Source organism: Protopterus annectens, chromosome 17.part0, assembly GCF_019279795.1.
Source record: "Protopterus annectens isolate FY-2018-M chromosome 17.part0, PAN1.0, whole genome shotgun sequence".
In the NCBI taxonomy this organism is placed as follows: domain Eukaryota; kingdom Metazoa; phylum Chordata; order Ceratodontiformes; family Protopteridae; genus Protopterus; species Protopterus annectens.
Genome location: NC_056751.1, coordinates 256348383 through 256362945, shown reverse-complemented (window position 1 = coordinate 256362945; position 14563 = coordinate 256348383). Strand labels below are relative to the sequence as shown.

General features: G+C 37.9%; 1 protein-coding gene across 1 annotated transcript in view; it reads right to left on the bottom strand.

Moving 5' to 3' along the window:
• Positions 1–14563, bottom strand: part of BBOX1 (gamma-butyrobetaine hydroxylase 1) — a 1172734-nt gene that overhangs the window by 6675 nt on the left and 1151496 nt on the right. Inside the window, exon 7 of the mRNA XM_044058954.1 lies at positions 308–474. Within this exon, the coding sequence (XP_043914889.1) occupies positions 308–474 (167 nt within the window). The remainder of the gene's footprint in view (positions 1–307; positions 475–14563) is intronic.

Below are 14563 nucleotides of genomic sequence, written 5' to 3'. Positions count from 1 at the left end.
ATCACAATCTAAGGCAAAAGCATCTATTTTATCTTCTGGTTTTAAAACAGAAACAGTTCTTCCTATCTGCTTTCTGTGAAGAGGAGAGTGCTTGTTTCTAACTGTATTGAGAAGTTAACTATATCTTATGCCTGCCCTGTCCTGTAGTATCACAGGCCAGAAAAGACTTCATCTCACCTGGACTGGCATTTTAATATCTGAACAGGTATTGCAGTGTGGGCCTTGATATTGGGGCTGCTTTTCAGTTGCACCATTGAGGTAATAACACATGACAAACTCATTAAATCATAAATCAATGTTTTCTTACCTTTTTCCAGTGTAAAACAGATTCGGTTTTCTTCTTTATTTAGAAGAGCTACAAAGTAACTGAGTGCTGTATAGAATGGCTGCACTTTTTCTACAGGAATATCGAATACGGAATCCCGTGTGGCATTGTTAAAATTAATTCGGACAACTTCACCTTTTTCATCAAGTCTTGAAAGAAGGAAGGAAGAAAGTAAGAAAAAATAATTTTTTATCATTTAAAAAGGACTGAGATTACTTTTGTTTCCTGTTTGTCCCTATCTCTCTTTTTCTTACTCACAGAAACACACACAGACATGTGTGTTCAGATACACATACACACAAACACACACACACACATATGCACTCACACAAATGCAGACACACACAAACACATTAAAACATTTACATCTTACTTCTAAAAGTCAAAGTTACTAATAGTTTACTTCGCAGAACAAGACAGATGAATATAGTTCACATATGAATTATACAATAATATATTTAACTAAAGGAAGATAAAATGAGCAAAGTAATATCATTGGTTCCCACTGCAGCACCGAAATGGTTGGTTCACTGGTTAATTCTGCATTCTCTGAAGAGTATGAATACCACCCCTGTGCCTATCTAGTTTCTGTCTGTGCGTTCCCAAGTCACGATGCATGTTGATAGGTTAACTGACAGTCCACTAACCTGCATGTAACTGTGCATGTATTCTGATTGTAAGGATATGTGCATGCATCTTGCAATGAAATGACATCCCATTCAATGCTGGCTCTGCACATTATCCCTGGAGTTCAGAGAACTTGTTTGGCAGTCTTGTAAATTATTTACCTTAGGTAGGTCAATTTACACGATCGCAAAAAATGTGATCCAGTGACAGGCAACTTTATCCATAATAAGGAAGATGTCACTATCAGGTAATTTGCACGGCTCTGACTCACTGATTTTTACCCCTCATGCTAACAGTTTCTTTTTTTTTTTTGTGGTAATATCCTGTGGCGGGACATGTATTGTGTTGGCCCAGACACCCGCACACAAACATATTCAGATACACACACACACACACACACACACACACACACACACACACACACACACACACACACACACACACACACACATCTAACTTCATTCATACCTGTGCAGGCACACACACACACACACACACTCACACACACACACACACACACACACACACACACACACACACACACACACACACACACACACACACACACACTAATCTAATTTCATTCATACCTGTGCACACACACACACACACACACACACACACACACACACACACACACACACTGCCATACAATTACACTCCCACTTTAACATTTCTACTGAACTTTCCTGCAAAGAGTTTTTTCCATTGATTTTGATGGATGACCAGTTTCTTTGCTAAGTTAAATTTTTTGGCCAGCCATGGTAATTCACATAGCTGAGCAATTCTGTGAATTGCTCCTCAGTGTAAATCAATAGCTGTAGGCATTTCTGTTAGAAAAGACATGGCGACCTAGCCCAGATTGCCTCATTAATACACACTACAGCTAGTGGGGCCACCTGTCATGCTGATATTTCAGCTTACAGAAAATGAGTGCAATAGGGTGGCCTCTAAATCAGAAAGGATTACTGCGAAGGGATAGCCATTCATGTTACGGTTTAACACTAATAGTAACCTTTTATGAGTCCTAGGGTATAGCAGTTGTTTGCCTGAATTGGCTCTGGCTTTTTTGCAAAACTGAATATAATAATGTGGGGATAATAAAATGTATGAATCCACTCAGATTCATTGACAAAACCATCCTTTGAATAAAAATGTCACTTCAGACATTTTCATTTTTAACATATTTTCAGAAACAGCAAGAATGTTTGAAATTTCCTTAAACTGGTTTAAAGCTGACATAGGTGGACACAAATAGAAATAGATCCTACTTCATTAAAAGACACATGGAGTTTAAAGGGAGGGCTTTACCCTTATTTATATTATTATTTAGGTTGTGCTTGGTTTTCTGGTAAATACTCTTGAGATTATAGTATTCTACCCTAGTACAGTCTGGATGCAAGACACAGGAAGTCATCATGAACAGTTGCCAATCCATAACAGGAAGTAGTTACTCAGTTTCACACAACACATACCTAACAGGCAGTACTGAAGCACACCAGTTCACCTACAGTCTATCTCTGAGATGTGAGAAGAAACTGGAAAGCCTATCGAAATCCACATTAATACAGAGAGGATATAGAGATTCACAGGAGGCATTAAAAAAGAGAACCAAACCTGGGGATCTGACAATGTGATTCAGTAATGCTAAGCTATTTACTACTGGGCCACCTTATCTCAAATATACATATCATGAAACATAATTCCATAAATTAATTTCTAAAATAACTTTTAATTAACATTTATTTATTATTTAGGTGAAATTCCCATGAGATATTTAAATTGTATTATCATTTGTAATCCATATAAAACAATTTACTTCTGTCAACCTGTCTCACAACAGAGTGGCAAGCTTCTAACTTCTAAATCCAGGAGTGAAAAACATGTCTTATCTCTTTCGAACTAACCATGTCTCCAACAGCATTTGGTTATTTTAATATTAAAAGTACTAATATATTTGCTAATGCACACAATGAACCTATCTACCATTTTACCAAAATTTTTGGGTGCATGTAGCTAGTGCTACAGAATGTAAGAAATTAATAAATACCTTTTCTAAATGGACAATGCTCTGTGATAGCCACATGTTTACATAAAAGTCACCACAGAGGAAATGCCAATATTATGTGCATAAAATAAGATTCTTCATCCAGTAATGTAGCTAGTTTGTTGCCTGCTTTATGATATGCATCTTCCTAGGTGATGTATGTTTGTATATGTATTATTTAATGAAAATTACACTCTGTGTGACCTATTTACAGTCACAAGATCTAACTCTGATCTAGCAAGCACTTGTCATGAAGTGAGAGTTGCCTCTTCAAAAACACCACAAAGAGCTCTGTGTTGAAGGAGCTCATTGCTGGTGATGTCAGACTTTTGAAGCTTATTAGCCGTATATGATTTGATCTAGCCTTCTGCAAAGAGATCTTGTCATTTTCAGTGGAATCATTCTCATGTGCAAGCAAAGTCCTGAGACCCTGATATATATAGTGTTGTTCTAGAACATCCTGGGTCTTCAAGGTCTGTGACTCCTGAAAATACAAACACATTACATCAACAAGAGAAATGTTGGGCTTATCAATCTATGTTGGAGATAAATTGCACAGGTTCATAGGTTAATACTTGACTATCTGCCCTTTGTTTGCCATTTAAGCTTAGCCAATTTCCCTTTTGTGCTTAAAATAACCTATCCCATTTGGTTAGAGATTGGCCTTACCCATCCCATGGTTGATTATTAAATACTACCCCAATGAGAATAACTGGGATCATACCAAAGATAATTTGAGGGGACACATGCATGGGATACAGCGTGTTGGAGCTGCCTCTATCCATTAGTAGTACAAAGGGAAGTTTTGGGTAAACTTTCTGTTTCCCATCTATAGATCTAAGTTCTGTTTGAATGTGGACAGGAATGAACTTTGATTTATGTAGCTGGGGAGTCTGTTCCATAGCATATTATATCATAGCAGAGAGCATTCCCTCCACTGAGCTATAGTTTATTGGTGTTGCAGTTATCAGATATAATATACAAGGTGTATTATACCAACTGAATTCTAGGCTCAAAAAATGTTGAAAAAAAGCATGGGAACATTTTACAACTTATTTTTTTAGGGATGCACCAAGCTGATATGAGGGGATCTTGTCTGCATAGGTTTAACAATTACTATTGTCTGTACTTTGGGGCACTCACTCATTATGCTTCAGTCCATATATCAGTCGATTCAGTGTTCAAGTTGCAATGTGTGCATTAGCAAATATCTTAGTACTTTTACTATTAAAGTAACCAGATGCTATTGGAGGCATGGTCAGTTCAAAAGAGATAAGACATGTTTTTCACTTCTGAAATATATATATATATATATATATATATATATATATATATATATATATATATGGTGTCATGAACTGTTTTTCTTTTAATCAATGAAAGATTTATTAAAATAGTTCTCAATTAAAAATACACCAAAACTGAGGGTGCTAATCTTTTTTTTTTTCCTGAAGGTTTATCTTTTTCTAATGGCCTATTCACTAACAAAGAAACTCAGTCACATCCTTGGTAACATAGTGTACTGTTCTTAAATTTGTACCTATCAAAGACAGTAGGAAAGTGACGCTCATGTTTTAAATATCTGGAAATATTTGTCTCCTTTTATGTAATTTTTATACATTTTTGTTATAATGGCTGTAAGTAATCACATTAACTTTTTCTGTTGTGTTGGGCTTTAAAAGGAGGAGTCTAAGAAGTAAACTCACATTGCTTGCACTCCTCCCCCTTTTCCAATGGTAATGGAAGAAGGTGTGGTTACTTGATGCTGACAGGAGCTGAAATGGCTGGAACAGGAGACAGGCCGGTAATGGACAAGAGATAGTAGACAAAGAGTGGGCAGAGAGAAAAAGACAGAGAACATCATCACAGAGTAAGCTTGTTATCTGCTTAACTCCCAAACTAAAGGTGTGTCTAGAAAGGGAGACTGGAAGTTAAATGGTGGAGGGAAAGATGCCAGGATGGGAAAGGAAGGATTGAGAGGATGCACTCCTGGATGATACTCTACACGTTATTCACACTGGTGAATCCATAGGTAGGTATGGATGGGGAATCAACTGTAGACAAATGTCAACAGTCATTCTTCACAATACAATCCCACCTCTCGATATACTTACCCCTCATTTTCTTTTCATTTTGTTGTTCATATTTGGAAAAACACATATGAAACTGCGAACACTGAATTGTGTGGAGCAAGTAAATCTCATGCAGGCATTAAAGTCATAAGTAGAATCCATAATATAGACGTTAAGTTTTTTTTTATTTGTTGAGAAGAAGAGACTGGCCTACTATCCACTCCACCTGGATGACTTCTTTTTTGTGTTTCTATGCCTTATCTTACTCTTCAGAATTTTTTGCCATTTTTTAACACACTGTAGCTGGCCAAGAGTGCACTGAAATAACTGAATTAAACTGAGGGTCTGGGGACCACTAGTCCACCAGAAGCCAAGGGATTTTAAATATACTAAGTTGCATTTTAGAGACATTTTCCTTCTTTTTGATCCAATGATGGACTGAACAAAAATCTTAGACTAAGGAAAGAAATAAGTTGTTTAGTATTCAAAGCCAAAATAATGGTATTTCCCAATAAATTAAAAAGACAAATGCTTATAAGAAAATATAAATATGTGGAAATATTGCTTGTCTCCCTAACCCCTCCTCCTCCCCCAAAAAATAGTCACTTAATATGCATCCTTCTAGTGTTAGATTGGGATGAAAGTGAAAAACAAATGACCGCAATCATATCTTTTACATTGCTTTTCTCACACACAAAAACATCATGCCTCCTTAACTCTAACCCCAATGACAGTCCCCTCCTGCGTACATGTGTTCAGTTTTGATGTCAGACTGGGATAAAAGTTAACAAGCAAGATGCCACAATAATATATTTCAACATGATGCTGTCAGGCATATATACACAGCATGACTCCTTACCACTAATAACAAATAATCATTACCTACACATATGTCTGTATTTGTTTCTGCATTCTGGTTTGTTACTCCAAGACAGTACACTGCCTGTAGATAAGCTGTAGTGATCTGTGCAAACCACTGAGGTCTGACTTGTGAAGAAAGTTAAGGAAAAAATGACCACACTGTCTACAGTCCCAAGTAAGCAATAGCAACATTCCTATCACAATTTTAAGCAAGTCTAGATTTAAACTAGGTGGAACCCAGGGAAGATGTTGTAGATGATCCCCCCCCTCAACACTAAGACTTTGCCAAAATCAACTTATATAGCTTCGATTTGAGGAGTCACAAAATCCAAACAAGCTCTGAGTATCTTGATGGTCTGTGATACATTCCTGTCTCATTTACTACTTTTACTGACATGTAGAAAATGTATGCATGTACCCAGAATGCACACACATGCACACACACACACACACACACACACACACACACACACACACACACACACACACAGCATGCATATCTACTGGCCGAACACTCATTCCCCTGTGGCATGTCTGAGTTGTTAGTAGAAACCAGAACACCTGAATAAAACCCACACAGGTACAGGAAGGGCAGACTCTGGACAGAAGGAGCCACAACCAAAAACTGAAACATAGTCAAAAACTGTGTCATGGCAACAACACTCACTACACTACTGTGGCAGTGGTTGGTTGCTTTGGCGTAAGTCCTACCCAGTCCTCCTAAGATGGCCACTTACTGTGTACAATACTGAAGGATATGAAGTTTGAAACTCCAGCGTCTGTCAATATTTAGTGACTAACTACAGTCCTTACCAATTTACCAGAAAACCACAAATTGTAAAAGACACAGACTAAAATATCAGGAAAAAATAGTGACTATCTGAAAATTAGGGTCAGTTGAGAGCTATAAATGAATTTGAACACTGTTTTATTCTAACAATAGCCATGATAAAAAAATCCAGCTTGTTTTCACAAAGACAAATATTAATCCTACAAAGATACAGATTAATGACTTCATAAACTGAGCAAATGATAGCAAGTTATGTTGACTCACAGATGGCCTCCTCTGTCAAGCAGTTATAGCCACTTTGCATTCTGTCTAAACTACAGATAATTGATTGTGATAAACACAATGGTTACATTAATGCATTTTTGTCATGCAGAGAATAGACACAGCTTGTATTCCAGATGTCTTTAGCAAAATAGTCATTAGTCTTGTAAAGTAAGAATTACATTGCAAAACAACAGGGGTACTCATTTCATCCAGGGTTAAGCACCCATATCCATTATCTACCCAAAGTATCTGATTTGACCCTGCCAGGATAAAAAAAAAATAAAATTGTTACATGAATGTATTTTTGTTTTTCATAAACTGTGGTTACAGAGTGTACTCCACCTTGCTTCACTCAATTGCACGTCAGTCTTGTAAAGTCAGAATTACAACACCCAATAGCAGAGCTAATCATTTCTTCAACAGACAGCCCCCATACCCTTTGTTTACCTGATGTATCTGACTTGACCCTAGTAGGTTAAAAATGGTTACAGCAATGTAGTTTTGTTAAACAGAAACAGCAGTCACTCACAGCTTGAGTTCCAGCTTGCTTCACTCAATTATACATTAAACCCACAAAAGCAGAATTGCAATGGCAAAGAAAAGGGACAATTATTTCACCAACAAACATCCCCATACCCACTGCCTACCTACATTATCTGCTTTGACCCTGCTATGATAAAAAATAATGGTTACATTAAAGTATTTTTGTTTTGCAGAAACAGTGACTACACCTTGAATTCCAGCTTGCTTCACAGAAGTACACATCAGTCCTACTAAACCAGAATTATAACACATTAAACAGATAGCTCCATTAATCATCGCCTACCACAAGTATCTGTTTTCATCCAGGTGGGATCCAGGATTAAAAACTGGTGCATCTGCTACAATTTTGAATGTGAACAAATAACCCTGATGTTAATGAGATTCACTCCTGCTTTTTTGGATAATTCTTACAAAACCTTTAATTTTCCGTGTGTTACCATACATTAGTCTTATGGTGTTAAACTGCAGAGTGGTACAAAATGGCTTTTGGTGGTATAATAATTATTCTGATTTCTAATCTTGATCTTAGCTGCAGACAAATCAAGAGTAAAAATCAGAATATTTCCAAACCACCAAAACTGAAAAGGTGTGAGGAAAGCCCAGGTGCTTTTTTCTGTTAATGAGTAGCTTTAGCTCCTCTAACACCCCTGGTAAAACTGCCACTGATTTAAGGCCAAGCAACATGGTATTTGGCCTTCTTTCAGCAGCATGTAGTTGCAGCCAAAATATCTTCATTCCTCAGAGGTCATTTCAGCTGGATTGGACGTGTGGTACAATGATTCTAAGAAGACAAGACTTCAAGTCCCATTATAGACCCTGCTCAGAATAATCAGGTAAGTCCTGGTTAGTAACAGAAGTGTCACGACTGCAATTTTTTTGTGCACAAAAAAGTAATATTTGATACAAGTCAATAAAAATGGTACGAGCACAAATATTTGAACAGAGTAATAGATAACGGAGAGAGGAGAGACTGCTGTGCAAGGATCTTTTTTGCAAGATAGTCAAAATTTTGTGAGCTATCATTGTGAGTAATATAAATCTAAGACAAAATGAACAAAGGAAAGCAGTGCTTTCCAAAATTCATAATCACAAATAAAATCAACAAAGTCAGCCAAATTGAATCAATGTAAAATGAAGAGGAAAAATATTTCACTAGTAATATATCAAAAAAGGTTTAATAAAATTCCACAGCTGAATAAGTAATTCGTCCAGTCACCAGAGACTTGTTCATAAAAAAAGCAACTTCTAAAAAGTATGGTTACTGTAAGGATCCTAAATGCAGGGACAATAAATTTAGAATAAAAATATAATCATGGCTACTTGGACAGAAAGGAGTAAGATTCATTTGGCGAGTCATAACTGGTGATGATGATGATGATGCAGTTGCCTTGATTATGTATGCAGTCTGGGTGTCAGTTAACCAGGATAGCTGTGATGTAACTGCTTTAACAAATAGCACTGCTGTGTTACCACAGCTAATCATACATTTATTTAAAAAAACATTGCAGACAGGAATCATATACCACCTACCAACCAACATTTACAGTAACTACAAGAGCTCTAATTACTGGCTGTAGCTCTTACTCCTCTGCATATCATCAAAGCAGAATTTAGGATGTTCAAATAATTAAAAAAGTATACAACCCAATAGTGAAGGTGACTAACAGAGTACATATTGCCACACGTTATCTAAGCATCCATCTTGTGAGATGGGATATTTTGAAAAGGGCGCAGTGAATTTGCTTGGGTACCAGTCACCTATAGAGCAGCGGTTAAATATTGGAATACATTTTAACTCCAAGGCACATTAGGATTCTTCCGGCTACAGAAGGAGTAAACACCATGTAGTTGTGTTGTTGCTAAGTTCATGATTATGATTAATGGTCATGCAGGTTTGTGTTAAGATTGCTTACTTTTTATACAGTCCAGGCAATGGGGTGAGGAGGATGAGCTTCAGTTGAAGTTAGACTATATTATTTATTTATTTGCTTATTTAGGTTTGTTGACTGGGAAAATCCGACTGGACACAGGTCCTTTTTCAGCGGAGGCCTGGAGAGAAAAGCTCCATAATAAAAACAACAATTGAAAACAATTAATTACAAGTTACAAGAATTATAGGTAGGTTTTGTTTAACAATAGTAGTAAACAGTTATAGTTCAAAATTAAATTAAGTATTTAGTTAAATGGTACAACACATATCACTGGTGTCATAAAGACAAGCAAGTATTTTAGCAGCTATTACCCTTGAATAACAGTGGCTAAGATTACAGCTGAGATATAGGTTTACAAGCAATGTATTTGGTTGCAGTCTGAAGGTAGTTAGAGGGGTGGAAGAAAGGGATTTGAGAGGTTGGGGTAGAGTTTATATGTTATTAAAATCCAAGGCTGAAGTTGAAAAGAATGGTTCATTTGGTAATTACTGCTTAAAGTGAATGTAACTTAATTATCTTTGGTTAGAAAACAATGGTCACATAATTTCTCAAGAAAGGCTGTTAGATACTGTTTTCATTTATGTGACAAAGTTTTTTTAAGGGGTATGGGGTGGCAGTCATATGACTCTGTTCCACTGAATGTTTGTGTAACCCTGAAACAGGTTATACTATTTAAAGGGATGCAGGGTGTGAAGCACCCTACATGGGTTGTGAGAGAGATAAGCTAAGCCCCCTGTTCATTAATGGAGATTAAAACCCAGTCAGTAGGAAATGCTGACATGATCAGGCTTTAGTGTATTTGGTATTATTGACAAATGCCATATCTGGTAAATACTATTTGACATATACAACAAATAAATACAGTGCCTAAAAGTGGTATACGTTTTTCTACACTTGATCAGCAAACAATCGATAAGATTCAAATTGCTTAAACACAACTAGTTATAATCACCATTTTTTGTGGATGGGAAGGCTAGACTCTTATGCACCATGGGATCATTGTTTGTGCACTACTACTGCGTGCATTACTACTGCTTGCTTTTTTGGGAATGCTTTTCTCGCTCCACTGTTTTCCATCTTTGACATTCATGTATATAAGACTGATGGATATGGGGAGCTTGCTTCACTTGGGGAGGATGCAGGGCCTTGCACCATGTAAAACCTTATTTCATTTCTGTCATTGTGTTGATGAAGTTTTTTTTTTTTTTCAAGAATGCCTGTCATATGACCTGACTAAACTGAATGGGCTCAGTTCTACAATGTTTTTAACTTACAGGATGTAGTTGTGGAGTAAATGGGTTCTTGATCAATTATATCTGAGCAATGATCATGTTTCAGTCATTCATAGGAGAAGCATAGGTGTATACAACTAGTACCTATGGTGACCTTTTAGGTATTGCATGATGCTGAAGTAATATGGAGTTAGCACTGGGAGAACTACTGTACCCGTGGCTGAATTTCAGTCCTTATATAACATTTTCCTCTTTATGTTAAAATGACTGTATAAGCAGCAAAGGCAGACTGTTGTCAGCTTTTATAGAGCTACATAGAAGAGTGGTTGGCTTGATAAGTATATAATACTTTACTGCTTACTTATTTACTGTAGTCATGCCTGCTTCATAGTTTAGTTCCTAATTCTGAAGCATAGTTTTCAGTAGTATATATAACAAAAATGCATATATATATATATATATATATATATATATATATATATATATATCTTAGAAACAAAACTGCACGGAAACTGCAAACAACTTACAGTTTGTGCAATGGGCATAGCATTATGTGTTTTATATTTGTTTTATAAGGTTTATACTCAAAGTGCAAGATCAGAAAACTAAAAAGAGCTGAAACACACGAGATAATTTCACAAAGCAAGGCAGCAGTATTAAATGTGAAACGTAATGGATGTGAAATGACTAATTATAACCCTGCAAAACAACAAAAAAGCCATCTCTACACACCATTATGGCTTGGAAATTGTTCCCCTGGTGCTGCTGAAATGTATTAAAGTTACTGCCAATGCCTAGTATAACTGTGTGTGTGTGTGTGATGGAGATGAAATTCACTTGCTGTCTAAAGCAGGAGAGTAAGAGCCATAAATATGTCTGCCTAACAGCTTGTAAAGAGCAACAACAGAGAGAAAAATAAGCGTTATCATGCTTAAAACATTATGACATCCATCCACAACCACTTTTACACATTTTTTGCACATAGGGTCAGGGTGTCACATTAACAGTGACAATCATCTAGAGCCAATGTTCACACCATCAGGTGGATAGCCCTGTCATGGTCTTCCACAGCAGTCTTGCACACACTCACATATATGGCCAATTTAAAGTATCCAGTCCATGTGCTGAATGCTTTTGGAATGTGGGAGGAAACCAGAGCACCTGGAAAAAAACAACACAAAGAATGAAAGGAGATACAGACCCCACACAAAAGACAACCCAGCTAAGAATCGAATTAGAGCACGTCTTGTTGTGTGATGGCAATACAGCTCTCTGCAATGCTGTGCCACCCTTAAACATTATAATAGAATGGACTTTTTTCTTGCATCATTACTTTTATGTGATATAGCTGTGAACTTTCTTGCAGCATTCAGTTGAAAATATTCACTGGCATTCAGAAACATTAGCAACATTATGGTAGGCATTCTAGAGTGATGTACAGCCACATATAGGGTAGGTGAGTCAGAGACACTCTCAGCATGAGTAATAGAGCTGCCGGTGGTATATGCCAAAGGCTGTAAAAGCATATGCTAATGAGCAACAATTTGAAAATGAAGGGATCTCTGTGTGCAAATGAAATAAGTCAAGATTGTGGAGTGATACAGAAATGTACAGAATATGACATGGTGCCCTCAGACTAGTGTAATGCCTACAGCCAAATCCTCATTTTCCTGCAGGGAAATTGCAGAAATATGTTAAGAGGTGCTGCAGCATTAGTCAGTGTGTATATGCACCAGGCTGTTATTGTCACCATGAGCCACAGTGGTCTGCACTGTCCTCCTTGTACTCTCTGTATCATCTGACTGCAATTAACATTTCATGAACTCCACAACAGCAACACTGTTGACCAGTGCTGTTTGGACAGAGATACCATGCAGGAGCTGGTAGACGTGTTGGTTTCATATGTAGGCCCATAGGAGTTGTGGTTTATCTATCCCAGTGGATACCAAGCTATGTGTGGCTTATAGTAGCTACAGGGACCTTTCAGAAACAAACAGGGGACACAGAGTTATCTTATGCATCTGTCTTGAGAATACTTCTTCAGTTTCTTGGTGGCATACTGCAGTATGTGGGGGAACATATATGATATGCGCATACCACAGAAGAGAGAGATGGTGTCATGCTGGGTTTTTATGATATAGATTTATAGGTGTGTACTAGGCTAATGGCCCTGGAGCTTTTACAAGCCTAGCCCATAGAAGTGCCCTGGTTTCATGCCACCCGATGTTTCCCTGAGGAGCTAGGGGCCATAGACTGTTCTTACACTGAAATAAAGGCCCCACCTGGAGACACTCATGAACTGTAAAGGGTATCACTCCATTAGTTTTCAGTTGATCTGTAATGCACAGGGTATATGTATAATACTTCTGCAGGCCACCCAGGCAGTTACCATGACTTCCACTTATGGCACGTGTGACTTTTATCAATAAGTTTTAGGGGGTGACTTCTCCCAGGGGCATCTTGATTGCAATGCTTGATATGCTCTGGAGTACTGGCTGTGGACACCCATCAGAAATACACAGAATGAGACAGATCATGGCTACAGCTATACCCTATCACAAACCGGGTCATGATGGAGTATGTGTTTGGGCTGCTGAATGCACACACTTGCTGCCTGGATACATCTGGTGGTGCTCTGCAGTATGATCCAAGCACATATGCTAAAATATGTGTGCAATACTTCCCAATATGATACTTAGGAAGGTGGGTGATTGCAGGAGGAACATCTCCCAGCACAGCAGGCAGTGATGATTGAGCCAGAAGAGGAGGAGTCAGCAGAGGATGAACATGATGGACAGAAGAGGATGCAGTATACTGTGGTACTGGCAAAGAGACAGCAGCTTGCACACGGCTTTGGGCTTAAGTATAGTATATATCATTCTGTAAAAATTTTGCATGCAAATCAAACACCAGACTGTGCTTATCCAGTCACAGGTTGTCAATACTGTACATTAAATATAGACAGCCCTAGTAATAAAGTACAAAGGGCATGGCATAGGTATCATAATTTGCACAGGTAAGGGAGGGAGCATATTTGTTCAATATCTTCCACAGAGAAATGTGTGAGTGCTCTTCCAAGTAAGATTTTCTTTCTGTAGTATGTGTAAGATGTGCGGCTGTTAGGGATTACTGGGGAATGAGTGTGAGAGACAATGAGGGCTGTAGTGATATATGTGAGTGTGTGTGTGTGTGTGTGTGTGTGTGTGTGTGTGTGTGTGTGTGTGTGTGTGTGTGTGTGTGTGTGTGTGTGTGTGTGTAGCCTCAGCAGTATTGCAACACTGAAGCTCGGTCTAGCAGACAGATCCAGAGCATGCATGGTAAATGGTTGGGCACCCCATGCATGCTGCCACCCATGACAGCTACCTCTGCAAGGAGTTGCACAGGAAGTACCAGAGACCATTGGCGGCTGGTGACTTCAAATTAAAGGGGGGCTGCAAGAGACAGCTGAATGGGTGGGGCCAATGGGAAGGGGTGTCACCAACTAGAAAGGGGTGGGACTATGCTCAAAACCACAACAACTGGAACTTTAATTAAATACACTGCCCTGGGTGCCAAACCGTCATTACGAGAGTCCAATCAAGACAAAATGAAGTGTAGAAGAAAAAACTATTTCAATGCATTGGCTACATGACAACTTACTTAATATCTAGATGGAAAAACAAAGGTTGTGAGGCATGAAAAAATAAATTGCTTTTTAAATACATTACTGGAATGCCAGTCAAAATCAAGTATAAAAAAACAAGCAGCACTCATCTCAAACCATTTCTCCTTGCACTGCAGTTCTAATTATAATTTATATTCAGCTTTATAAAATTGCCAAGTAACATGCTGAAAGTAGCAATTGCTGTGATACCCCCACTTGTAAAAATAT